At 45.1% G+C, this 24,754-nt stretch overlaps 2 protein-coding genes across 10 annotated transcripts in view; one reads left to right on the plus strand and one right to left on the minus strand.

The window, feature by feature from the left end:
- The first annotated feature begins 1,588 nt into the window (after window positions 1-1,588).
- polr2j (RNA polymerase II subunit J) lies at window positions 1,589-16,616 on the plus strand. The gene is made up of 4 exons (XM_085964303.1): window positions 1,589-1,746; window positions 3,765-3,854; window positions 7,235-7,409; window positions 16,424-16,616. The coding sequence occupies exons 1-4, from the start codon at window positions 1,694-1,696 to the stop codon at window positions 16,457-16,459; spliced, it is 354 nt and encodes a 117-aa protein (XP_085820429.1). The 5' UTR covers window positions 1,589-1,693; the 3' UTR covers window positions 16,460-16,616.
- Window positions 16,617-22,484: 5,868 nt separating this feature from the next.
- The window catches only part of LOC147102099 (general transcription factor II-I-like), a 209,191-nt gene continuing 206,921 nt past the window's right edge, over window positions 22,485-24,754 (minus strand). For all 9 annotated transcript variants that reach the window (XM_085964295.1, XM_085964294.1, XM_085964296.1 and 6 more), the window contains one exon: window positions 22,485-22,778. In XM_085964295.1, coding sequence (XP_085820421.1) covers window positions 22,717-22,778 — 62 coding nt within the window. In that variant the 3' untranslated portion in view covers window positions 22,485-22,716. The remainder of the gene's footprint in view (window positions 22,779-24,754) is intronic.

The following is a 24,754-nucleotide window of genomic DNA, read 5'->3' on the forward strand; positions in this document are numbered from 1 at the left end:
TCCAGTCCTGTTAGACTTTTATAAGTTTTAATGAGATCCCCTCGCATTCTTCTAAACTCCAGCGAGTATAAGCCCAATCGACCCAATCTCTCCTCATACGTCATTCCTGCCATCCCAGGTATCAGCCTGGTGAATCTTCGCTGCACTCCCTCCATGGCAAGAACATCCTTCCTCAGATAAGGCGACCAAAACTGCACACAATACTCAAGGTGTGGTCTCACCAAGGCCCTGTACAACTGCAGCAAGACATCCTTGTTCCTGTACTCGAAACCTCTCGCTATGAAGGCCAACATACCATTTGCCTTCTTAACTGCCTGCTGCACCTGCATACTTACCTTCAGCGACTGGTGCACAAGGACGCCCAGGTCTCGTTGCACTTCCCCTTCTCCCAATCTATTGCCGTTCAGATAATAATCTGCCTTCCTGTTTTTGCCACCAAAGTGGATAACCTCGCATTTATCCACATTATACTGCATCTGCCATGCTTCTGCCCAATCACCCAACCTGTCCAAATCATCCTGGAGTTTCTTGGCATCCTCCTCACAGCACACACGCCCATCCAGGCGGCGGCGCAGTGCTCAGAGTATCCAGGCGGCGGCGCAGTACTCGGAGTATCCAGGCAGCGGCGCAGGACCCGGAGTATCCAGGAGCTGTGCAGTACCCGGAATATCCAGGCAGCGGCGCAGTGCTCGGAGTATCCAGGAGCTGCGCAGTGCTCAGTATCCAGGAGCTGCGCAGTACTCGGAGTATTCAGGCGGCGTTGCAGTACTCGGAGTATCCAGGGGTGGCGCAGTACTCGGAGTATCCAGGGGCGGCGCAGTACTCGGAGTATCCAGGGGGCGGCGCAGTACTCGGAGTATCCAGGTGGCGGCGCTGTGCTCGGAGTATCCGGGGTGGCGCAGTACTCGGAGTATCCGGGGGCGGCCCAGTAATCGGAGTATCCAGGGGGCGGCGCAGTAATCGGAGTATCCAGGGGGCGGCGCAGTAGGAGTATCCAGGCGGCGGCGCAGTACTCGGAGTATCCAGGGGCGGCGCAGTACTCGGAGTATCCAGGGGGCGGCGCAGTAGGAGTATCCAGGCGGCGGCGCTGTACATGGAGTATCCAGGGGCGGCGCAGTACTCGGAGTATCGAGGCGGCGCAGTACTCGGAGTATCCAGGCGGTGGCGCAGTACTCAGAGTATCGGGGCGGCGCAGTGCTCGGAGTATCCAGGCGGTGGCGCAGTACTCGGAGTATCCAGGCGGCGGCGTTATGCTCGGAGTATCCAGGGGGCGGCGCAGTACTCGGAGTATCCAGGCGGCGGCGCAGTGCTCGGAGTATCCAGGGGTGGCGCAGTACTCGGAGTATCCAGGGGGGTGACGCAGTGCTCGGAGTATCCAGGCGGTGGCGCAGTACTCGGAGTATCCAGGCGGCGGCGTTATGCTCGGAGTATCCAGGGGGCGGCGCAGTACTCGGAGTATCCAGGCGGCGGCGCAGTGCTCGGAGTATCCAGGGGTGGCGCAGTACTCGGAGTATCCAGGGGGGTGACGCAGTGCTCGGAGTATCCAGGCGGCGACGATGTTCTCGGAGTATTCAGGCGGTGACGCAGTACTCGGAGTATCCAGGGGCGGTGCTGTGACCACTTCTGATGAGGTTGCCGGGGTCTTAGGGGCTCCTCTTGCCCCTGCTGCGGTTGGCACGTCTGTTGTGAAGAGATGAACGCGCCGCCGGCCTTCGAGAGTTTCCTGCTGTTCGAGGGAGAGAAAAAGTGAGCGAGGCCGGGGGTGAGCGAGGCCCGTGGGGAGCGGGAAGCCGGGGTCTGTGGTTGTCCGCAGGCTGTGCCGGGCTCCTCCCGCCGCCCGAGCCCCACTGACGGCGGCAGCTCACTGGCGTCGGGACCCCGGGGGTTTGGCAGCGGCTCCAGGCTCCTGGCCCGGGGGCCGGCAATGGGTAAACGAGGAGGCCCCGGGCCACAGTGAGACAGCGCTCGGGGGGGACGGCCGGCGGGAGCTCCCCGTCACTCCGGCCGCTTTCCCTCTCATTGATCTCATTTTTTTCTTTTCTATTCTTTCACTTATTCATGTTTTCTCGAAGCTCCTGTGCTGTCTGCCCCCCCTCTCTGTATTCTTGCTGGCGGACCGCTGGGTCATTGTGTGATGGTGTGTGTGTGTGCAAGCTGGGAAACGTCACTTGTCCAGGTAACGGAGCTGGGAAAGTAAATCTGCAATGTTCTCACTTTTTGAGGGACACCGAAGCAGCAGGGGGGGACATTGAGCTTTCAGATCGTACATGCCCAGAAATGCAATTCCGATTCCAGCCCAAGCAAGACTTTGGGAATGGAGCAGAGGGCGAGCCCAAGACACCTGAGAGAGGAGGAATTGTTAAGTCACAAATGTCATCCTGTGTGACCATGACAAAGGTAAACTAGCCCTCCTCGTCCTTCTCTACCTGTCCGCAGCCTTTGGCACAGTTGACCTCTCCACCGTCGTCCAGCTGGGTGGGACTGCACTCGCCTGGTTCCATTCTTATCTAATTATTATAGCCAGAGAATCACCTGCAACGGCTTCGCTTCTTGCTCCCACATCGTTACCTCGAGACCCCCAAGGATCTATCCTTGGCCCCCTCCTATTTCTCATCTACATGCTGCCCCTTGGCGACAATATACAAAAACATAGCATCAGTTTCCACATGTACACTGACGACACCCAGCTCTACCTCCGCACCACTTCTCTCGACCTCTCCACGGTCTCTAAATTGTCAGATTGCTTGTCCGACATCCAGTACTGGATGAACAGCAATTTCCTCCAACTAAATATTGGGAAGACCGAAGCCATTGTCTTCAGTCCCTGCCACAAATTCCGCTCCCTAGCCACTGACTCCTCCCTCTCCCTGGCCACTGTCTGAGGCTGAACTACACTGTTCGCAACCTTGGTGTCATATTTGACCCCGAGATGAATTTCCGACCACATATCCACACCATCACTAAGACCGCCTATTTCCACCTCCGTAACATCACCAGACTCCGCTCCTGCCTCAGCTGATGATCTGCTGAAACCCTCATCCATGCCTTTGTTACCTCTAGACTTCACTATTCCAGTGCACTCCTGTCCAGCCTCCCACGTTCTACCCTCCATAAACTTGAGGTCATCTAAAACTCTGCTGCCCGTGTCCTAACTCGCACCAAGTTCCATTCACCTATCGCCCCTGTGGTTGCTGACCTACATTGGCTCCCAGTTAAGCAATGCCTTGATTTTAAAAATTCTATCATTGTTTTCAAATCTCTCCATGGTCTCTCCCCCTCCCTATCTCTCAAATCTCCTCCAGCCCCACAACCCTCTGGGATATCTGCGCTCCTCTATTTCTGGCCTCTTGAGCATCTCGATTTTAATCGTTCAACTATTGGTGGCCGTGCCTTCCGCTGCCAAGGTTCTAAGCTCTGGAATTCCCTCCCTAAACCCCTCCACCTCTCTACCTCTCGCTCCTCCTTTAAGACGCTCTTTAAAGCCTACCTCTTTATCTGCGCTAACATCTCCTTATGTGGCTCGGTGACAAATTTTGTTTGATTACTCTCCTGTGAAGCACCTTGGGACGTTTTACTATGTTAAAGGTGCTATATAAATACAAGTTGTTGTTTTATTTAAAACTTAGATGACTGCTCAAAGGACTTCAGAAAATACATTTTTGTGAAAGGGAATTTTTCAAGATAGTATTTGTCTGTTTTTTGATTGAATAGACATGTGGCTGATGAGGTGGTTTCGTACTATCACCATTTCTCTTTCTCTTTAGGATAACAATAACAAAAGACACGAAAGTGCCAAATGCCTGCCTGTTCACCATTAACAAGGAGGACCACACCTTGGGTAACACCATCAGATCGTAAGTGTACAGCTTCCGTACTCAAGGCTGTTCCATTCTAACTCAGTTTAGTGATGGTGGGTTCCTGACGATGCGCTGGCCTTTTTCCCATCCACCCACTTACCTAAATTCCTCCCCCCAAGGGCAGTGACTCTTGCTCCGATATGGTTGATCTTCCTGGCTTGGTTATTACACTGTGACGGGCCTTTCCATCTTCCCAGAAACCATCCGTGCCTACTTTCAGCCGCTCTTCTTGCTCAGTTATTACTGCTCACGGTGCAAACTTGTATCTTGTTGATATGGTGAAACCGCCCCCTTCAAACGTGAACAGGTAACTGTGAGGTACTGGCTGGTGATGCTGCAGCTGTGCTTGGTTGGGACATATACCATGAGATGTGGGCTCATCCTCACCCACCCCCCCACCCCCCCCCCCCCCCACCACCAGCACCACACCAACCAAAAAGGGACATCGATCTAGACAGCAAACCCCACTCATCGAATTCACAGACAACCCCTGACCCACCACCTCCCCTGCCGCAGGGCTGCCTCAGTCAAGGAAAGAGCTTGATCCTGTCGACTCTGAACAAAATGTACTAAACTCTTAGGACCCTCAGTGTACCATGCATTGTAAGATGTAATGTGTTATAACCCAAGAAAGCCCACAAGTCTACTGAATATTGCAAAACAAAATGTCTTCAGGTTCTAAAATATCTACTGTGCAGAACAAGTCTGTGACATGGGCAGTTTATTCACAAATGTTTGCTGCTCAGTATACATGTAGTAGCTAGTGAATGTTCTAATACACTGATCACATTTAGTTGTAATCTAGAATACCAAAGCTGCAATACCTGAAGTTACTTCATGTAAGGATTTAAATTTTTCATACAAGGGTTATAATTTATTGTTAGGTAGATATACCACTACTGAGGTTTGAAGCCTCTGACATCTTTTGTCCTGTATCCCTGACCAAAACTGGATAGTGACTCCTTTGCTAGACTGTATGGAGCTGCTTGCTGACTGAGCTGAAAACTGATGCACAGCAATCTCCCACTGGAATGCTCCGTAGAACAAATGAAAAATATGGTACATGAGTGTATGAGATACCTATCTGTAGAGACCTTCCGGTGTCGGAGAGTGACTTATACCAGTGTGGTTTGTGTAATGCACTAAAGTCATATCATTAACTTGGGTAGCATGTTTGATTCTCTAAATGAGCAGCCTGAAAAATGTACGTTTTTCTCTCGCCCGTTTACAGGCCAGCAGTGCTGCACTCATGGTCAACAGAAAGTGTTGAAATTTGTAAGGAAGGGTGCAGAAAAGATTTACAAGAATGGTTCCAGGGACAAGGGACTTGTTACATGGATAGACTGGAGAAGCTGGGGTTGTTCTCCTTAAAGCAGAGAAGGTTGGGAGGAGATTTGATGGAGGTGTTTTTTTTAAATTTGTTCATGGGATGTGGGCGTCGCTGGCCAGGCCAGCATTTATTGCCCATCCCTAATTGCCCTTGAGAAGATGGTGGTGAGCCACCTTCTTGAACCGCTGCAGTCCGTGTGGTGAAGGTACTCCCACAGTGCTGTCAGTGAGGGAGTTCCAGGATTTTGACCCAGCGACGATGAAGGAACAGCGATATACTTCCAAGTCAGGATGGTGTGAGACTTGGAGGGGAACTTGGAGGTGGTGGTGTTCCCATGCGCCTGCTGCCCTTGTCCTTCTAGGTGGAAGAGGTTGTGGGTTTGGGAGGTGCTGCCGAAGAAGCCTTGGAGAGTTGCTGCAATGCATCTTGTAGATTGTACACACTGCAGCCACAGTACGCCGGGGTGGAGGGAGTGAATGTTTAAGGTGGTGGATGGGGTGCCAATCAAGCGGGCTGCTTTGTCCTGTATGGTGTCGAGCTTCTTGAGTGTTGTTGGAGCTGCACTCATCCAGGCAAGTGGAGAATATTCAATCACATTCCTGACTTCTGCCTTGTACATGGTGGAAAGGCTTTGGGAAGTCAGGAGGTGAGATACTCGCCTCAGAATACCCAACCTCTGACCTGATCTTGTTGCCACAGTATTTATGTGGCTGGTCCAGTTAGGTTTCTGGTTAATGGTGACCCCCCAGGATATTGATGGTGGGGGATTTGGCAATGGTAATGCCATTGAATGTCAAGGGACGGTGGTTAGACTCTCGCTTGTTAGAGATAGTCATTGCCTGGCACTTGTGTGGCGCGAATGTTACCTGCCACTTATCAGTCCAAGCCTGAACATCGTCCAGGTCTTGTGACATGGACTGCTTCATTATCTGAGGAGTTGTGAATAGCACTGAACACTGTGCAGTCATTAGCAAACATCCCCATTTCTGATCTTATGTTGGAGGGAAAGTCATTGATGAAGCAGCTGAAGATGGTTGGGCCTAGGACACTGCCCTGAGGAACTCCTGCATCGATGTCCTGGGGCTGTGATGATTGACCTCCAACCACCACAACCATCTTCCTTTGTGCTAGCTCTGACTCCAGCCAGTGGAGAGTTTCCCCCTGATTCCCATTGACTTCAGTTTTACTAGGCTCCTTGATGCCACACTCGATCAAATGCTACCTTGATGTCAAGGGCAGTCACTCTCACCTCACCTCTGGAATTCAGCTCTTTTGTCCATGTGAGTAAGTGCTGCTTGATAGCACTGTCGAAGACACCTTCCATCACTTTGCTGATGATTGAGAGTAGACTGATGGGGTGGTAATTGGCCAGATTGGATTTGTCCTGCTTTTTGTGGACAGGACATACCTGGGCAGTTTTCCACATTGTCAGATAGATGCCAGTGTTGTAGCTGTACTGGAACAGCTTGGCTAGAGGCGCGGCTAGTTCTGGAGCACATAGCCGGGATGTTGTCGGGGCCCACAACCTTTGCTGTATCCAGTCGTTTCATGGTATCACGTGGAGTGAATCGAATTGGCTGAATTCTGTGGTGTTGAGGACCTTGGGAGGAGGCCGATATGGATCATCCACTCGGCACTTCTGGATGTTCAAACTCATGAGGGGTCTGGACAGAGTAGATAGAGAGAAACTGTTCCCATTGGCGAAAGGGTCGAGAACCAGAGGACACAGATTTAAGGTGATTGGCAGAAGAACCAAAGCTGACATGAGGAAAAGCATTATTACGCAGCGAGTGGTTAGGATCTGGAATACACTGCCTGAAAGGGTGGTGGATGCAGATTCAATCATGGCTTTCAATAGGGAATTGGATAAGTACCTGAAGGAAAAAACAAGGAAATGGCGGGGGAGTGGGACTAGCTGAAGTGCGCTTGCAAAGAGCCGGCACGGACTCGATGGGCCGAATGGCCTCCTTCTGTGCTGTAACCATTCTATGAAAGTTACCTTTGATTACGAGACAACATGTGTTTGACATCGTGTTTTGTTTTACAGGCAGTTGCTGAAAGACCCTCAGGTGTTATTTGCAGGTTACAAGGTCCCCCATCCTCTGGAACATAAAATTGTTATCCGTGTGCAGACCACCCCCGACTACAGTCCGCAGGAAGCCTTTACAAACGCCATCACTGATCTGATCAGTGAGCTATCGCTGCTGGAGGAACGGTTCCGGGTAAGTTCCTGTATGGAGATTTTGAGGCACTGGTGCTGGAAAAAAAAACTATTAATCTCGGTGGAAATTAAAGCAAGCTGTTTTGGATGTGTTTCAGTAAATTGGAAATCTATCATTATGCAGCTGAGGCAATGCATTAGTTTAGAGCACTGTCCTTTCATCCCAGCCTGTCCTGTCTGGGTGAGTTTGAAGTGTCGTGTGAATGTGCTTTTTTTTTTTACAAGGGCAAAAATCTATACAGATTGATAGTCAGTCTCACTTGGACACCACAGGACTGGCTGTTGTGAGAATTGAAATGTCACACAGATGTTGTACTAGATGTGCTCTTCAAAGTTTAGGGATAATGCATATTATTGGAACAGTATAAAGGGAGTTTACTGTTTAACCAACTCATGTACGGGCCTGAGAGTGCCATGGCCACCCCCTTGAACATGCCATCTCCTGTGGCCTCGACCTCTGAAGAGGTTATCCCTTACCGCTCACATCCCCCCTACTCCTCCGAACCTCACTTCCTTCTGCATCGGCCATGGAAATAACTCCCAACTCACTTAACAACTACACTTTTAAACTCCTAACTTTAGTCTTCAATTTGTCACAATGCATAAGAACAGGAGTGGGCCAGTCAACCCCTCGAGCCTGTCTGGCATTCAATTAGATCATGACTGATCTGTACCTCAACTTCATTCAACTGCATTTGCTCCATACCTTACCTAACAAAAATCAATCTCTGTCTTAAAAATGTCACTGACCCAGAATCCAGTCATCTTCCAGATTTCTACTACCCATTGTGTGAAACATGCTGCCTGATTTCACTCCTAAATGGCAAGCTTTAATTTTAAGGTTATACCCTCTTGTTATCTGAGGAAATTTTTTATTTGTATCTACCCTATCAAATCCCTTTATCATTTTACAGACCTCGATTAGATCTCCCTGTAATCTTCTAAACTTAAGCAAATACAAGCTAAGTTTATCTAACCTGCCCTCATAATTTAATCCTTTATCATTCTGGTAAATCTGTGCTGTAGCCACTCCCAGGCCAATATATCCTTCCTTGGATGCGATGTGCAGAACTGAACGCAGCACTTCAGAGAGGGCCCGACCATGGCTCTGTACAACTTTTTTTTAAATTTGTTTATGGAATGTGGGTGTTGCTGGCAAAGCCAGCATTTATTGCCCATCCCTAGTTGCCCTCGAGAAGGTGGTGGTGAGCCGCCTTCTTGAACCACTGCAGTCCGCGTGGTGAAGGTACTTCCACAGTGTTGTTAGGGAGGGAGCTCCAGGATTTTGACCCAGTGGCGATGAAGGATCGGCGATATTCTTCTAAGCCAGGATGATGTGTGACTTGGAGGGGAACTTGGAGGTGGTGGTGTTCCCATGCGCCTGCTGCCTTTGTCCTTATAGGTGGTAGAGGCCACGGGTTTGGGAGGTGCTGCCATAGAAGCCTTGGCGAGTTGCTGCAGTGCATCTTGTAGATGGTACACACTGCAGCCACGGTACGCCGGTGGTGGAGGGAGTGAATGTTTAAGGTGGTGGATGGGGTGCCAATCAAGCAGGCTGCTTTGTCCTGGATGGTGTCGAGCTTCTCGAGTGTTGTTGGAGCTGCACTCATCCAGGCAAGTGGAGAGTATTCCATCATACTCCTTACTTGTGCCTTGTCGATGGTGGAAAGGCTTTGGATAGACACTCGCCGCAGAATACCCAGCCTCTGGCCTGCTCTTGTTGCCGCAGTACTTATGTGAAGCGTAACTTCGTCCCCCTTGTATTCCAGCTCCCGTGACATAAAAGCCACCATTTCATTAGCCTTTTTGTTTGCTTTTTGTACCTGTGCACTAGCTTTTTAGTGATTTATGTGCATGGACACCCAAATCTCTTTGTTCCTCCACAGTTCATAGTCTCTCACCATTTTAGAAAATATTTTGATTTGTCTTGCTCAGATCCAAAGTGGATCACCTCATATTCCCCCACATTAAACTGCATCTGCCACAGTTTTGCCCAGTCTATGTCCCTTTGAAACATCCTACTCCCATCTGCACAAAGTGTCATCTGAAAATGTGGATATACAACTCTCTACCTTCATCCAAGTATTTAATATATATGGTGAAAAGCTAAGGCTCCAGTACAGATCCTTGGGTAACACAACTTGTCACTTCCTGCCAATCAGAGTATGTTCCCATTATCCCTACTCTCTGTCTCCTACCTCTCAACCAATTGCCAATCCATGTAACAAGAATACTTCTGCAGTTGTCAATTTGCTCAAGCACTCTCACCACCTTTGATGCCCTTGTACCCAGAGAAACCGTTACACTCCCATTCTCGTTGTTTCCCTGGTGTGACCCCTATCTTCACGCAGACTTGGGTGTATCTGGAGCACAATTGGTTTAGCCATATGTCATCAGATCTGGCTGGCCCACCGCCAGTCTTACTGGGCCTCGCTCTCCTCTGCTAAAACCGCCCCACAATTCCAAGATCACCCTGGAGAGCGTAGATAACCCCTGGTTTCTTTTCTCCACTACCAATCGTCTCTTTAAACCCCTCCCGCTTCCAGAAACAAATGTGAATTTCGTGGACATTGTCACTAAGATGGAGACCATTTGTTCAGGTGCCTTATTGTCTGTCCACCAAGCCAAATCTCCCCGCAGGCTTCCTAGCCTTAACCCTAGCCCTGAACCCGTGTCTCCAGTTTCTCTTCCATCTCCCCTCTCAAAGCTCACTCGTCCATGAGATGTAACTCCTACTCCCATGACCCCATTCCCATTAAACTGTTGACCACCCAAATTCTCTTCCTGGCCCCCATACTAACGTAAATGGTTCTGTCTCCTTTGGTTCCATCCCTCTCCATTACAAAATTGCTATTATCAACTCCTTCCTCAAATAACCCACCCTCGACCCTCTGTCTTTGCAAACTACAGCTCCATCTCCAACCTCCCTTCCCTTTCCAATGTGTTGTCATCTCTGAAATCTACGCCTGTTTCCTGCAACTCCTTGTCTTAATTTCATCAATCAGGTTTCCACCCCTACCACAGCTCTGAAATGGCCGCAGTCACAAATGACTGTGATGGCGCATTATCTCTCCTTGTCCTCAACCTCTTTGCAGCCTTTGACAAGGTCCCACACCAATTCCTCTGCTTCGTTGCCCAGCTCAGGACTGCCCTCGTTTGGTTCCGCTCTTATTTATCCAATCGTAGCCTAGAACATTTCCAGCAATGGCTTCTCTTCCTGTTGCCTTCTCTTTCAGTACCCCACTCAGGCGAGTTCTTGAAGTAGCCATGTTGCTGAGATGTCAGGCAGAAGATATGTACCTCCCCTCGGAGGTAGAGGGTGTGTCAGTCCTTGCTATCTCCTGCTGATTGGCTATGAGTGGCATTGTCAGAGGGCTTGGGGCAAGTTGTGATGTTGGCTCAGAATCAATGTTCCCTGCAAAAAAAAATTGTACTGAGCGGGCCACGAACTCCTTTGAGCGCGACCTTTTTGTCCGTGAGCAAATTTTAAAAACAACAACAACTACTATTAATTAATAAGTAGTAGGAGCTTGCAAAAAAGATAATGCAATAATCGTGGGGGATTTTAATCTTCAGATAGACTGGACAAATCAAATTGGCAAAGGTATTCAAGGAATGCATTCGGGACAGTTTCCCAGAACAATACATCATGGAACCAACCAGGGAGACCTTGTATTGTGTAATGAGACAGGGTTTATTAGCAGTCTCATAGTAAAGGATCCTCTGGGGCAGAGTGATCATAATATGATAGGCAAGTCACTCTCAAACTTAATGTGAAATTCTAAGTCCAAAACTAGAGTCTTAAACTTAAAGCCAATTACATAGGTATGAGGGGCGAGTTGGCTAAGGTAGATTGGAAAAATAGATTAAAAGGTATGGCGGTAGATAAGCAGTAGCTAGCATTTAAAGAAATATTTCTTAATTCTCAACAAAAATACATTCCATTGAGAAACAAAAATTCCACAGGAAAAGTGATCCAACTGTGGCTAACTAAAGAAGTTAAGGATAGCATTAGATTGAAAGAAGAAGCTTATAATGTTGCAAAGAATAATAGTAAGCCTGAGGATTGGGAGAGTTTCAGAAACCAGCAAAGGTTGACCAAAAAATTGATGATAAGGGAAAAATAGAAGAGAGAAAACTAGCAAGAAATATAAAAGCAGATTGTAAGAGTTTCTACAAGTATGTAAAAAGGAAGAGAGTAGCAAAAGTAAACGTTGGTCCCTTAGAGGCTGAGACAGGAGAAATTATTATGGGGAATAAGGAAATGGCAGAAACGTTAAACAAATATTTTGTATCTGTCTTCACAGTAGAAGACACAAAAAGCATACCAAAAATAGTGGGGAACCAAGGGTCTAATGAGGATGAGGAACTTAACATAATTAATATAAGTAGAGAAAAAGTACTAGAGAAACTAATGGGACTAAAAGCCAACAAATCCCCTGGACCTGACGGCCTACATCCTAGGGTTCTAAAAGAGGTGGCTGAAGAGATAGTGGATGCATTGGTTTTGATCTTCCAAAATGTCCTAGATTCTAGAACGGTCCCAGTGGATTGAAAGGTCCCAAAATGTAACACCGCTATTCAAGAAAGGAGGGAGAGAAAATACAGGGAACTACAGGCCAGTTAGCCTGACATCCGTCGTCGGGAAAATGCTGGAATCCATTGTTAAGGAAGTGGTATCAGTGCACTTAGAAAATCATAACATGATTAGGCAGAGTCAACATGGTGTTATAAAAGGGAAATCGTGTTTGATTTATTAAGAGTTTTTTGAGGATGTAACTAGCAGGGTAGATAAAGGGGAACCAGTGGATGTAGTATATTTGGATTTCCAAAAGGCATTCGATAAGGTGCCAGATAAAAGATTATTACACAAGATTAGGGCTCATGGGGTTGGGGGTAATGTAGTACCATTGATAGAGGATTGCTTAACAGACAAAAAAGAGAGGGATAAACGGATCTTTTTCAGGTTGGGGTGCCGCAAGGATCAGTGTTGGGGCCTCAGCTATTTACAATCTATATTAATGACCTAGATGAAGGGACCGAGTGTATTGTATCCAAGTTTGCTGACGATACAAAGCTAGGTGGGACAGTAAGCGGTGAGGAGAACACAGAGTCTGCAAAGAGATATCGATAGACTGAGTGAGTGGGCAGTAAGGTGGCAGATGGAGTATAATGTAGGGAAATGTGAGGTTATTCACTTTGGTAGGAAGAGTAGAAAAACAATATTTTTTAAATGGTGAAAAGCTTTTAAATGTTGGTGTTGAGAGAGATTTGGGTGTCCTCGTGCAAGAAACACAGAAAGCTAGCATGCAGGTACAGCAAGCAATAAGGAAGGCAAATGGCATGTTGGCCTTTATTGCAAGGGGGTTGGAGTATAAGAGTAAGGGAGTCTTGCTACAATTGTACAGGGCCTTGGTGAGACCACACCTGGAGTACTGTGCACAGTTCTGGTCTCCTTATCTAAGGAAGGATATACTTGCCTTGGAGGCGGTGCAACGAAGGTTCACTAGATTGATTTCTGGGATGAGAGGGCTGGTTTATGATGAGAGATTGTGTAGAATGGGCCTATACTCTCTGGAGTTTAGAAGAATGAGAGGTGATCTCATTGAAACATACAAGATTCTGAAGGGGATTGACAGGGTAGATGCCGAGAGGCTGTTTCCCCTCGTGGGGGAATCTAGAACTAGGGGGCATAGTCTCAGGATAAGGGGTAGGCCATTTAAGACCGAGATGAGGAGGAATTTCTTCACTCGGAGGGTTGTGAATCTTTGGAATTCTCTGCCCCAGAGGGCTGTAGATGCTGAGTCGTTGAGTATATTCAAGGCTGAGACAGATAGATTTTTGGACTCTAGGGGAATCAAGGGATATGGAGATTGGGCGGGAAAGTGAAGTTGAGGTCAATGATCAGCCATGATCTTATTGAATGGCAGAGCAGGCTCGAGGGGCCATATGGCCTACTCCTGCTCCTATTTCTTATGTTCTTTTACAACAACAGCAGCAACCACGAGACAATCAGACAAGGTTCTATACAAGTTTACAATCCCTGCTTTTGAATTCTATTCCTCTAGAAATGAGCCCCAGTGCTTTATTTGCACTTTTATGGCTTTTTTAACCTGCGTTACTACTTTTAATGATTTGTGAATCTCTACCCCTAGATCCCTGTGCACCTCTACTCCATTTAGCCTCTTATTTTCCAAGGAGTAGGTAGCCTCCTTATTCCTTCTACCAAAATGCACCACCTCACACACATCTATATTGAAATTCATGTCATTTACCTGCCCATTCTGCAAGTTTGTTTATGGTAGAATTAATTAAAAGCTTTTAGTTCATCATATACAAACTCTATTTAATAAAAAATTACTTGTCACAAATGACTGGGATATAAAAGAACTGCATAATAATGCATTAACACTTCAGAAACCTCACTGTTACATGGTTATGCATCGACAAACAATCCAAAAGCCCACAGTGAGCTGAAAGAGGCATATCTATTCATGCAATTTGTATTCATTTTAAAGTTTTCAACATATTAGCCCATCCCTCATGTCACTATAGCAGTGGCTGCACAAGCAGCGTCTTTCCTATGGCGCTGACATGCTGTACGTCCACATAAGTGATTAGAATATTAATTACAATGCAACCAGACAACCAACAAATATAAAGTGCTTTAGTTTGCTGTAGTTCTTTAGTTCACAGTATTAAAAAGAATTGAACAAAAACAGGTATCTGTATTTCCAACTTCAATCACTTCCATTAATAAACGTTGCCTTCTTGAACCAGCAGCCACCCCCACCCACCTAATGTTACATGTCAGAAATGTAGCACGTAATCACTAGTGCAGAAAAACACATACACAATTTGTGTTACTGAATTAAAATCAAAGAGCAGGAAAGCTATGATTTAACAGAAATAAACATTCATCTTTCTTCCTGGACAGGAGACCCAACCAGACTAACTTGGAAATATTTACCAATATGTTGACATAAAATGTTAATTTACGAATTTCGCTTCTAATGTTTTTCTCAAACATTTTCCACAATATTAATCCCGGCTCGTATCGTGAAAAGTGTTGAATTATTTTAGGTACTTCCCAATTAAATAGTGGGAAACAAACTTCATTGTACTCTCAATTTTTAATCTCCTATTTCAAACATTTATACCAAAGCAAAATTGTACATTATCAGTTTAATTGAAATATTTTCTGTCTTTCTTAATAAATAAATAGTAGTTTCTTCTAAAGTAGCTTCCTGCAATATTTATACATCATTACATAACTCATGTTTCTATGAATACTCTACTAAACGTTTGAGGAAATCTATATTTACATTATTCCTGGGACTTAGGACTATGGAACGACAGACAAAATAAAATGGTTTGTGTTTTTCCCCTTTTTTTTGGTTCTCTTCCTAGACGTCTTAATGAATTTTATAAAAAGTCATATATAACTCTTACAAATCCTCCTCAGCCTCCCCCTCCTCAACAGCATGGTTGCATGTTTGTGTAAAGCTACTCACTTCAGTCGATCATTCAAAATCAAATATTGAGAAATTTAAATTTTAAAATGTTTTAAGCATTTCAGAACCTCTTTAAAAGTGTTAGAACTTCAAGACCTGGTTGATACTTGTTTAGATGAGGGGAAAATTGATTTTTGTTTCGGTTTCTTCCAAAATCATATTCGAAACTTAGCCCCCCTATCCCCAGTACCCCACTTGCTCTGCCCTCTCCCCCCAGTCAGTCTCTTTCCGCCCCCTCCGCTTTCCTCCCTCTCACCTATCAATCCTCAATCTTCCCCCCACTGGCCACCAATGGATCCCCTGACCTCCTGCATAGAGCTGACGAAAGCGTGGGCCAACTGGATACTGCACATGCGCGGCCCCTGTATACCGCGCGCAGACACAGAAGGCTGAAAGGCAAGTAATCAGAGCGTGGGGGAATTCTCCCGCTGTCCAGCTGAAAGGGCAAAGGTCAAGGGAGAAAACCAAACCCCTCCCGGCGTTACACAGCAACCCATCGACCATCGGGGGACACACTTCAAGAACTGCAATTGGGATCGGCTCTGAGGTCGCAAGATTCATTGTGTATTCGGTCCCTCCCCAGCTACTGTCCAGCTCTCTGTGTGGCATTTAATGTGAAGTGTGCGCGAACTCTGGAACATGTGCGCGGCCACGCACCTTAGAGGGAACAGTGCTCAGAATATAAAGGGATTCATACCCTCTTGCTACTGGGATTCTATCATTTTTAGTGGCTTCAACAAAGTGAATGTGGAGTCTTTTGATAGCAATTTGACATGACTTATACGGCCGGTGACCAAACAAGAGTCTTGTGACTGATTTATTAAGTCTAATAATCTGGACAGAATGTCTGGGAATAACTCATTTGTGACTAGCTGAATTTTTTTTTGTTCTGTCTAGACTCCATTTACTGTAACTTGCATTAAGTGTTGTGGACTGTGCCAGAGTCTATTGAGCTGTACGGTCCTCTTTGAGTTGAATTTTTTTTAAGTTTATTATTCTCACCAGTTTGTTTCTAAAACTCATCCATTTTCCATGTACATTGGATATTTTTAGCTACACTCTCAATGGTTGAGTGGGTCATTGTACCATGTGATGAAAATTAATTTGGTCCCAGGCTAAATCTCTGGTCTGTTGTGAGGTCATGATCTCGTGGCAGTAGAGGGGGCTAGTTGTCCTCAACCTCCAAAGAAGGGAGCAAAAAAATCAGCCCGTGTACCTGTGGTTGACCCTGGCTGGAAGAATGTGGGAGTGGTGCCCACATCAACAGTCTAGGGTGACTCCAGAGCCTGATGTTGCACACCACCTTCAGAAGAAACTAGAATGTTTTTGCCTTTGATCTGGTTCTATATGGACCTCTTACTCTTGTTCAGAACGAGAGGAGGATTATTGAAACTTTGGGAAGTGTTATTTCCCTCCTCCCCAGCCTGCTGCTGTTGCATTGAGCAAAATGGCTTGAGCAAAAAACACTTGATGAACCATTATATTTAATATTCTATTCCAGGTTGCCATTAAAGATAAACAAGAAGGAATTGAATGAGAAGTTGCCATCTCATGAATGCCACGGTAGAAGGTTTCTATTTATAGGTCAGGGACCTCCTGTATGTATTTGAATTATTTAAAAAAAAATGTAGAATCATTGTTTCACTGTCTTGCTGTATACAGTATTGATGACAAAATAAAGCTGTGTCTCAAAACTTGTTAGTGATTTATTTGGAAGCAGTTCTCAAAGTGACTGTTCTGGGGGTTTTGTGCACAGGGATATTGAAAGAAAGACTTGTATTATATAGCACCTTTCATGGCCGCAGGACATTCTAGCATGCTTTACAACCATACTTTAAGTGTAATCACTGGTAATGTATGGAAATACAACAGCCAATTTGCACACACAGCAATTAAATAAATGACCAGATACTGTTTTAGGGGTAAAAGTTGACCAGGACACCAGTACAACTCTCTTGCTTATTCCCTGGACCACATAAAGCATTATCTGGTCCTGCTCTCTTTCATCTGCCAAAATTGCTCACCATTCCAGAATCATTCTGGAATGGAAAGATAAAAACCCCAGCTTCTTCTTAAACCCCTCTCCCATCTCCTCCACCCTCACCTCCGACAACAAGGATGAGGAGCTCTTGGACTTCTTTGTCTCTAAGATCGAGACCATCCGATCAGCTGCCTCTGCCACTTCCTTTCCTTCCCCTAGCGCACCAGGCCAAACTTCCTCTAAGGTTCCCCCCTGCCCTAGCCTTGAACTCGCATCTTTCTCCAGTTTATCTCCAATCTCCCCATATGACCACTCGACGCTCATCTTGTCCATGAGACCCACTTCCTGCTCCCTCGACCCTATTCCCACCAAACTTCCTTTCTGGCAACCATGTTAGCTGACATTGTTAACGGTTCTCCCTCCCTCAAATCTGCTGCCATCACCCCTCTCCTCAAAAAACCAACCCTTGACCCCTCCATCCTTGCAAACTACCACCCCATCTCCAACCTCCCTTACCTCTCAAATCCTTGAATATGTTGTTGCCTCCCAAATCTGCCCATCTTTCCCACAACTCCATGTTTAAATCCCTCCAATCAGGTTTCCACCCTTGCCACAGTACCAAAACAGCTCTGTAAACTATCCCTCCTTGTTCTTGACTTGTCTGCAGCCTTTGACACGGTTGACCACTCCATCCTTCTCCAACGCCTCTCCACCGTCATCCAGCTCGGTGGGACTGCACGCGCCTGGTTCCATTCTTTATCTAATCGTAACCAGAGAATCTCTTGCAACGGCTTCTCTTCCCACTCCTGCAGTTACCTCTGGTGTCCCCCAAGGATCTATCCTTGGCCCCTCGTGACATCATCTGAAAACACCGTCAGTTTCTAAATGTACACTGACGACACCCAGCTCTACCTCATCACATCTTTCGACCCCTCCATGGTCTCTAAATTGGAAGACTGCTTGTCAGACATCCAGTTCTGGATGAGCAGAAATTTTCTCCAAATAAATATTAGGAAGACCGAAGCCATTGTTTTTGGTCTCCGCCACAAACTCTGTTCCCTAGCCACTGACTCTATCCCTCTCCTAACATCTGTCTGAGGCTGAACCAGTGTTTGCAACCTTGGTGTTATAGGACACTGAAATGAGCTTCCAACCACATATCTGCAGCATAACTAAGACCGCCTATTTCCACCTCTAACATCGCCCGTCTCCGCCATTACCTCAGCTCATCCACTGCTGAAACCCTCATCCACGCTTTTGTTACCTCTAGACTTGACTATTCCAACGCACTCCTGGCTGGCCTCCCACATTCCACCCTAAGTAAACTTGTGATCAAAAACTCAGCTGCCCGTGTCCTAACTTGCACCAAGTCCCATTCGCCCATCACCCCTGTGCTCGCTGATCTACATTGACTCCCGGTTAAGCAACGCCTCGATTTCAAAATTCTCATCCTTGTTTTCAAATCCATCTGTGGCCTCGCCCCCTCCCTATCTCTCTAATCTCCTCTCTAATTCTGCCCTCGAGCATCCCTGATTATAATCGCTCAACCATTTGTGGCCTTGCCTAGGCCCTAAGCTCTGGAATTCCTTGTCTAAACCTCCACTTTTTTTTTTTTTTAACTCTTAAGATGCTCCTTAAAACCTACCTCTGACCAAGCTTTTGGTCACCTGCCCTACATTCTCCTTGTGGCTCGGTGTCATGTTTTTGTCTTATAACACCTGTGAGGCGCCTTGGGACGTTTTACTACGTTAAAGGTGCTATATAAATAAATGTTGTATTCTAATAACCAAGAGGATAGGATTTTCAATTTTTTTTAATTTTTTTTTAAAAACAACCTGCATGAGAGACTGTACCTTGATACACTGCAATAGTCTTTACTCCCTCGGGTCCAAGGGACACAGACTTGAGTGTAGCTGGTGCAAAACTGGTTTAGCCATTCAGCACCAGATCTGGCTGAACCACCTCATCTGCCGAAAGTGTTGTAGTTGAGGGTGATTCTGGTGAGCAAAGCTAACAGGAACCAGAGTAAATTATTTGCAGATAACTATACAAATGAGCTTCTGTGCTTACTAAAGGCAGAACATTAATATTTTAATTGAGAAGGGGAGAGATTTGAAGAGAATAAATAAATGTGACTATGTACAGGAGCTAGCCCTGGGGAAATAAGGCAGCAACTCTACATGCAAACATTTTGCCCTATTATGGGTGAAAAAGAAAGCAAGAAATTTGCTAGTGTTTGATTGGTTTCTGGCAAATGTAGGATGTGCAACAGATACATGGTAGATCACCCTTGTGAAATTCCAAGCTACACCTTTACCCCAAAACACCTCCCACTAGTACGGTGTTCTGACCTTTAACCAAATTTGTATCCAGGATAAATGTAGACCATGACCAACCTTTAAGTGCTTTGAATGCTATGTCATACATACTACTATTCTATAACCTAACCACTTTTTTTCCCCAATCTTTGGCAGAGACATCAAACACAAAGTGAAGAACTTTTAGCCAGTGCAGAATATATACATTCTAGTTTAACTTCCCAGTACGTTTGTTCCTCAGAACACAAAAGTAGGCTATGATTTGTGGAGAATCCAGAATGAAAAAGTCAAATTATTTCATCATCGGACAAGAGCATGCTCCCTCACCAAATGAAATGAAACGTTCAGTATATAGTCTCAAAATTCCAACTCGCCTCCAATGGATGACCACAATTTCAGCTAAAACTGGTATCTGAAGTAACTCCATTTAAAAATCTGGGCATCATTTGAATATAAATGGATGGGGTTTTGAATATATTATCAGCATTGATATATGTCAGTAACCCTTTCTGTATTTTATCCCTTCCTTGGCAATCAGCACCAAGCCTCAAACTGTTACACCAATTCAGAATGGACTCCATTAGAATGGATAGCACAAGCGCCCTTCCAGTTGCATTGAATAACCTGACTCCTCACTTCCTCCAAATAAAAGTTGTTGCTATGGGAATCCATATGGGTCCTAGCTATACCTGCCTTTTCAAGGGATACATAGAACATGCTTTGTTCTAGTTCTACAGGGGTCCCTTTCTGCACCTCTTTTTTCAGTACATTGATGACCATCGGCACAGCTTCCGGCTCTTGCCCCGAATTGGAAATATGAACTTTGCTTCCACTTTCTACCTCTCCTTCACGTGGTCTATCTCCGACTCTTGCCTTCCTCAACTTCTCTATCTCTGGGGATAGGCTGTCGACCAATATACACTAAGCTGACCAACTCCCACAGCTACCTTGCTTACACTTCCTCCCACCTTGCTTCTGTAATGACTTTATTCCATTCTCCCAGTTTTTCTGTTGCATCTTTTCTGACAATGCCACCCTCCACACCAGTGCTTCAGATATGTCTCCCTTTTCTTCAACTGACGATTCCCCTCCAGTGTGGCTGATAGTGCCCTCGAATGCATCTGTCCCGTTGCCCTCACTCCTTCCTCCCAGAACCACGATAGGGTTCCCCTTGTCCTCTCCTTCCACCTCACCAACCTTCACATTCAACGGATCATCCTGCACCATCTCCAGGGTCATGCCGCCGCCAAACACATCTTCCCCTATCTTAACTTTCAGCATTCTGAAGGGACGGTTTCCTCTGTGACACCCCCAACACCTGCTCCCCTTCCCATACAAGCGCAGGAGATGCAACACCTGTCCTTGCACCTCCTCCCCACTGTCCAGGCCCCCAAGCACTTCTTCCAGCGACTTACTTGTACTTTCAGTTTGGTATAATGTATTCTCTACTCACGATGCAGTCTTCTCTACAGACCAAACCCAGATTGGGTGATCACTTTGCTGAACACCTCCATTCAGTCTGCAAGTGTGAGCTTCCTCGCACTTGCCATTTTAATTCTCTGTCCCACTAAACCGGTCTTTGATCTTTCAATGAAGCTCGAGGAACAGCATCTCATCTTTCGATTAGGCACAACCTTATAGACTCAGCACCAAGTTCAACAATTTCAGATCATAATCGCTGTTCCCATTTTATTCCAGATAGCAGGTGCTGGTAATGGTTCTGCTGTTGCTATCTGCAGCTCCTCTAGACCCAGCTTTTGTTTCTTTACTTGTCCCATGACCACCTTCTTTAGCCTTGCACCATCGTCCCTTTTGTCATTTAAAGACTCCTGCCTTCCACCCCAACACAGGCCTTCCAATTTGTTCCTCCCTCCCCTCCCACCCTTTCTCGGCCTCTGTACTTGCTTAAAAACAGTTCAAAAAAAGTCATTGACCTGAAGCACTAACTCGGTTTCCCTTTCCACAGATGCTGCCTGACCTGTTGAGTATTTCCAACATTTTGTTTTTAATCCCTTCAAGTGGTGTTTGAACATTTATTTAATTGGAGTAACAGTTTGAAGACCAAGTGACACGTGACATCATTTTGTATTATATATCTAATTTTTATGTATTTAATTTTAATGTCATCCAAACAGGAGAAAAACATTGGGACACAATCCCTTTCAGAGTTTGTGACACTAAATTGGGGCCACAATTAATGTGATCAATATAAAGTGCACAATCTCTCTCTCTCTCTCTCTCTCTCTCTAGGGGCAGATCCCATTTACCCAAGTCCAGAAGCTTAGATGCAAGTTGTTTAGAGAGCCCCATGTATCAGACATACAGCTGGTGTTTAACCAGCTAAGTCCAATACTTACAGCACAAAATGGCTACCCACTCAAGACCAAGTTACATATTAGGGCATTAGCTTACAGGGTTATCTGGAGTCGAGCAAAGAATCCTAGCTCTCATTGATGCGCTACCCTTCCAGATTTCATTAATGAGCCAGGCTGACTGTCTCATTAGTCAGTACTTTATAATGATGTCATTTATTTTGGGAGATGGAATAAACATCATTCTCACCATGCACTGGGAAACATGTATTCAAACCCAAGTCTCATCTTCCAAATTTCCCCCGACAGTGAGTTACTTAACTGGAGAGAGGATCATCCCTCTTCATCTACTGAGTACAACAGGACATGTAGAGACTAATCTAAGAATAAGGGGCTGCCCTTTCAAAACTGAGATGAGGAGAAACTTCTTCACTCAGAGGGTAGTAAATCTATGGAATTTGCTACCCCAGAGAGCTGCGGAAGCTGCAACATTAAATAAATTTAAAATGAAGATAGATAGTTTCCTAGCAGATAAGGGAATTAGGGGTTACGGGGAGAGGGCAGGGAAGTGGACTCAGCCATGATCCTATTGAATGGCGGAGCAGGCCTGAGGGGCCATATGGCCTACTCCTGCTCTTACTTCTTATGTTCTTATTGCTACAATTAGATTTTCGACATCTTCCTCCCACTATCTCCCAAAGAATTACACAGTTCACAGAACCCTGGAAATAACAAGGGGAGAAAATATTGAAACTGTCCATAAGTTGGGTTAAGTTCTCATTTTCATTGTTTCTAGGTTCACCATTTCTAGCTCTTGGGGGCAACAATTCAATATAATCAGTTACAATAATCGAGTATTGCCTGTAGCATTGAAGAGTGTCCTAAGAGACAGATCGTCCGTATTACTGAACCAAACATTCAATACAAATGGTGCCACCAATACAAACAGAGTATTTTTTTCTTCACTTTAATAAAGGTATGCTGGTTGACAAGTCAGATGTACAGAACACTCCCTCAACCAACAAAGAGACAAAATTTGCTGAATTTCACAGAAGCAATTTATCTTGTGCTGATAAAAAAGAAAAAATTCTTTCCAATGGTACAAAAAGGTCTGGATATAAGCAAACATTTTTCCTATGTTGTACAGTTATAATACACAGCTGATGTCCAAGCTTTCTGAAGCTCACACCTCCACACTGGATGATTCTGGAGGCTGGGATTTCTCATGCAGACTGACATCACATCCTGCAATTTTGAGAGAAAAAAATAATTAGTAATGCTGTACTCAAGACAGGGGTGAGGAAACTTCCACATCGGTACAGTTCATATCAAGGCTTACATTTTAGAAATTTAAACAAAATAAAGATGGACTCCAAACCACCAAAATTGCCAAGATCAGTGAAGTAGTAATAGTAGAAGCAGAGCAAAAGGGAAGGCGAGAAGCAAGCGGTCACCGAGGGGGAAATAATCACCATCTCCTACTGCCCCATCAGTCATGTGCATAATCAATATTCTCTTTCACTCAGAAATTGTATCTCACTGAAGGAAGCAAGCAAGCTTAAAATTTAAATTCTCCAATTATATAATTCAAGAATGGTAACCTGAAAGCTTTGGAACGGGTAAGTAGTTTTAATTCTTAAATTGAATTTTGTCTCATTTAAAAAAAAATCAAGATGATGATGGGGCCTTCAATTTCAACTAGCTAATTTGGGGCCTCAAATAATTTCTTAGCCAATTCCCACCAGTAAGTTCTCAGGTTTTTTTCCAGGTGGCGAGTCAGTAAAAATAGATTCCCTCTCGAATTTGAGGGAAAAAAATCCCCACAACATTTCCCATTTTTTTCTTACAAAAGTCACCTTTGAAGTTAGCACCATGGTGCATGCTGTAGATGGCTCTGCTGAGGTCTCTGATATGCATGCCATATACATCCAATTTTTGTCAGGGAGAGAAACAAATGCTGTGTAATTTAGGTTTTTTTTAAAAATAAAGAGGGCCTGGATAATCTTTAGGTACTGTTGTGAGGACTATTCTTCATACTACAGCAAACGTCAGTCTTTCCCTTTTCATTAAGTATGGAGTAAGGACAGTAGTGCACTGACAGTTACCATACTCACATACAGGAAACTTTGTGCTATCCGGAGGTGAGCTATCCGGCAATCTGGAGCCACCGGCAAAAATCAGCAGCCGTTTTTTATTCTTTTTGTTTTTTTTTGCTTTGAACAGTCAAGCTGTGCAAGGTCTGTAGCTATAGCAACAGCTTCAGCTACAGAGCTTCAGGGCCACACCCGAGTGTTTAGAAGCTGTTGCTAAGCAACAGTGTTTGTTGTCAAATACGGAGATAAGAATCTCCATATCTCTCAACATTAACTCTGGAGAGTAGGGCAGTTTTGAGGCAATGGCAGCAGCTCGGTCCCGTGGGTGCCGGATAGCACAAAGTTTCCTGTACTAACCCTTTAAGACTGAGGACATCAAATTCTGACTCAGGTCACACATTTATTAAAAGCAAGATCACAATGTTCCCCTGTGCATAATCTCCACTTTTAATGTCAATGTTTAATATCCCATCATCATAGTGACAGGTAAGCAGGTGGAGCCACAAGCAAAAGTTCTTCAATCTTTTAAAACACTCTCCACAGGTGTTTGATGGTGAGCCCCATAAAAGTGATATTTGCGAACTGTGTAAATAATTGTGTGTTGTCATTTAGTTTGACTATACTTTAAGTTCATCATTTTTGAGTTTTAACAATGTTCAAAATAAAAAGCATTTTTAAAATAACTTATTTTCTCTGAATTTACCCGGGATTTTTGGCGCCTAATTTTTCCCCGACTGATTTTCTCCTGTTTTTCTTCCCTATTGGGAAAAATAATTGAGAAAAAAACTGGGGAAAAAAACACAGGATTTTTAAATTGGGGGGGGGGGGGGGGGGGGGGGAACGACTGACTAATAGCCCTTCAAGATAACGAAGGGAGCAGGTTATACGAGTACTGCTATTGGACACTTTGCAATTCAAGTTTATTGAAACCTACACATTATTTTTCATATGTGATTAGTTTTACACTTTACTGCTAAAATGCAAACTGCAACTTTTTTAGTTCTGCTGTACATGTTGTAATAAAAATAGTTAATTTAGTATAATGAAAATCAGAGCATGCAGAGTTTAAGTGGAATAAATTAAGTGCACCTTAAGAAAAGAACAGGCCATTTTACACAGAGGTGACAG

The sequence above is a fragment of the Somniosus microcephalus genome, chromosome 22, assembly GCF_052327205.1.
Source record: "Somniosus microcephalus isolate GS21.2 chromosome 22, FLI_Smic_1.0, whole genome shotgun sequence".
NCBI classification, from domain to species: domain Eukaryota; kingdom Metazoa; phylum Chordata; class Chondrichthyes; order Squaliformes; family Somniosidae; genus Somniosus; species Somniosus microcephalus.

Bases quoted from the DNA above. Each gene is read 5' to 3' on its own strand.
- polr2j (XM_085964303.1), top strand. From the start codon at position 1,694: ATGAACGCGCCGCCGGCCTTCGAGAGTTTCCTGCTGTTCGAGGGAGAG. The intron at 1,747-3,764 runs GTGAGCGAGGCC...CTTTCTCTTTAG, and splicing joins CTGTTCGAGGGAGAGAAAAA to GATAACAATAACAAAAGACA. The intron at 3,855-7,234 runs GTAAGTGTACAG...TTTGTTTTACAG, and splicing joins TTGGGTAACACCATCAGATC to GCAGTTGCTGAAAGACCCTC.